Source organism: Palaemon carinicauda, chromosome 3, assembly GCF_036898095.1.
Source record: "Palaemon carinicauda isolate YSFRI2023 chromosome 3, ASM3689809v2, whole genome shotgun sequence".
NCBI classification, from domain to species: domain Eukaryota; kingdom Metazoa; phylum Arthropoda; class Malacostraca; order Decapoda; family Palaemonidae; genus Palaemon; species Palaemon carinicauda.
This window is the reverse complement of record NC_090727.1, coordinates 29,262,009-29,264,297: the sequence shown is the minus strand read 5'-3', so window position 1 is coordinate 29,264,297 and position 2,289 is coordinate 29,262,009. Positions and strand designations below refer to the sequence as shown.

The following is a 2,289-nucleotide window of genomic DNA, read 5'->3' as shown; positions in this document are numbered from 1 at the left end:
TCTCCTTCCCTTCCCCCTCCTCCTCCATATCCTCCTCTTCCATATCATCTCCTCCATATCCTCCTCCTTCCCTCCTCCATATCCTCCTCTTCCATATCATCTCCTCCATATCCTCCTCCTTCCCTTCCCATCCTCCTCCTTTCCACATCCTCCTTCATATCCTTCTCCTTCCCTTCCCCCTCCTCCTCCATATCCTCCTCTTCCATATCATCTCCTCCATATCCTCCTCCTTCCCTTCTACCTCCTCTTCCATATCCTCTTCTTCCATATCCTCCATATCCTCCTCCTTCCCTTCCCCCTCCTCCTTCCTTTCCCCCTCCTCCTCCATATCCTTCTCCTTCCCTTCCCCCTCCTCCTCCATATCCTTCTCCTTCCCTTCCCCCTCCTCCTCCATATCCTTCTCCTTCCCTTCCCCTCCTCCTCCATATCCTCCTCTTCCATATCATCTCCTCCATATCCTCCTCCTTCCTTCCCCATCGTCCTTCCTTTCCACCTCCTCCTCCATATCCTTCTCCTTCCCTTCCTCTCCTCCTCCATATCCTCCTCTTCCATATCATCTCCTCCATATCCTCCTCTTCCATATCATCTCCTCCATATCCTCCTCTTCCATATCATCTCCTCCATATCCTCCTCTTCCATATCATCTCCTCCATATCCTCCTCTTCCATATCATCTCCTCCATATCCTCCTCTTCCATATCATCTCCTCCATATCCTCCTCCTTCCCTTCCCCCTCCTCCTCCATATCCTCCTCTTCCATATCATCTCCATATCCTCCTCCTTCCTTCCCATCGTCCTTCCTTTCCACATCCTCCTCCATATCCTTCTCCTTCCCTTCCCCCTCCTCCTCCATATCCTCCTCTTCCATATCATCTCCTCCATATCCTCCTCCTTCCCTTCCCCCTCCTCCTCCATATCCTCCTCTTCATATCATCTCCATATCCTCCTCCTTCCCTTCCCATCGTCCTTCCTTTCCACATCCTCCTCCATATCCTTCTCCTTCCCTTCCCCCTCCTCCTCCATATCCTCCTCTTCCATATCATCTCCTCCATATCCTCCTCCTTCCCTTCCCCATTGTCCTTCCTTTCCACCTCCTCCTCCATATCCTTCTCCTTCCCTTCCCTCTCCTCCTCCATATCCTCCTCTTCCATATCATCTCCTCCATATCCTCCTCCTTCCCTTCCCCATCGTCCTTCCTTTCCACATCCTCCTCCATATCCTTCTCCTTCCCTTCCCCTCCTCCTCCATATCCTCCTCTTCCATATCATCTCCATATCCTCCTCCTTCCCTTCCCCATCGTCCTTCCTTTCCACATCCTCCTCCATATCCTTCTCCTTCCCTTCCCCCTCCTCCTCCATATCCTCCTCTTCCATATCATCTCTCCATATCCTCCTCCTTCCCTTCCCCTCCTCCTCCATATCCTCCTCTTCCATATCATCTCCATATCCTCCTCCTTCCCTTCCCCATCGTCCTTCCTTTCCACATCCTCCTCCATATCCTTCTCCTTCCCTTCCCCCTCCTCCTCCATATCCTCCTCTTCCATACCATCTCCTCCATATCCTCCTCTTCCATATCATCTCCTCCATATCCTCCTCTTCCATATCATCTCCTCCATATCCTCCTCCTTCCCTTCCCCATCCTCCTTCCTTTCCACATCCTCCTCCATATCCTTCTCCTTCCCTTCCCCTCCTCCTCCATATCCTCCCTTTCCATATCATCTCCTCCATACCCTCCTCCGTCCCTTCCCCCTCCTCCATCCCTTCCCCCTCCCCCTTCCCTTCCCCTTCCTCATCCATATCCCTCTCCTCCATATCCTTCTCCTTCCTTTCCCCCACCTCCTCCATATCCTCCTCTTCCATATCATCTCCTCCATATCCTCCTCCTTCCCTTCCCGATCCTCCTTCCTTTCCACCTCCTCCTCCATATCCTTCTGTTCCCTTCCCCCTCCTCATCCATATCCTCCTCCCTCTTCTATATCCTCCTCTTTCCCTTCACCCTCCTCCTTCCCTTCCACCTCCTCCTCCATATCCTCCTCTTCCTTATATTCTCCTCCATATCCTCCTCCCTTTCACCCTCCTCCTTCCCTTCCCACTCCTCCTCCATATCCTCCTCCCTCTTCCATATCCTCCTCCTTCCCTTCCTCCTCCCCTTCCTCCTCCTCCTTCCCTTCCCCCTCCTCCATATCCTCCTCCTTCCCTTCCCCTTCCTCCTCCATATCCTCCTCCATATCCTCTCCTCCATATCCTCCTCCTTCCCTTCCCCCTCCTCCATATCCTCCTCCTTCCCTTCC

The 2,289-nt window shown here is 52.8% G+C and overlaps 1 protein-coding gene across 1 annotated transcript; it reads right to left on the bottom strand.

Moving 5' to 3' along the window:
* Window positions 1–868: 868 nt before the first annotated feature.
* LOC137631143 (sodium/potassium/calcium exchanger 1-like) lies at window positions 869–1,951 on the bottom strand. The gene has a single exon (XM_068362826.1). The coding sequence runs from the start codon at window positions 1,949–1,951 to the stop codon at window positions 869–871; it is 1,083 nt and encodes a 360-aa protein (XP_068218927.1).
* Window positions 1,952–2,289: the final 338 nt, after the last annotated feature.

Coding starts and splice junctions, on each gene's coding strand:
- LOC137631143 (XM_068362826.1), bottom strand. CDS start 1,951: ATGAGGAGGGGGAAGGGAACAGAAGGATATGGAGGAGGAGGTGGAAAG.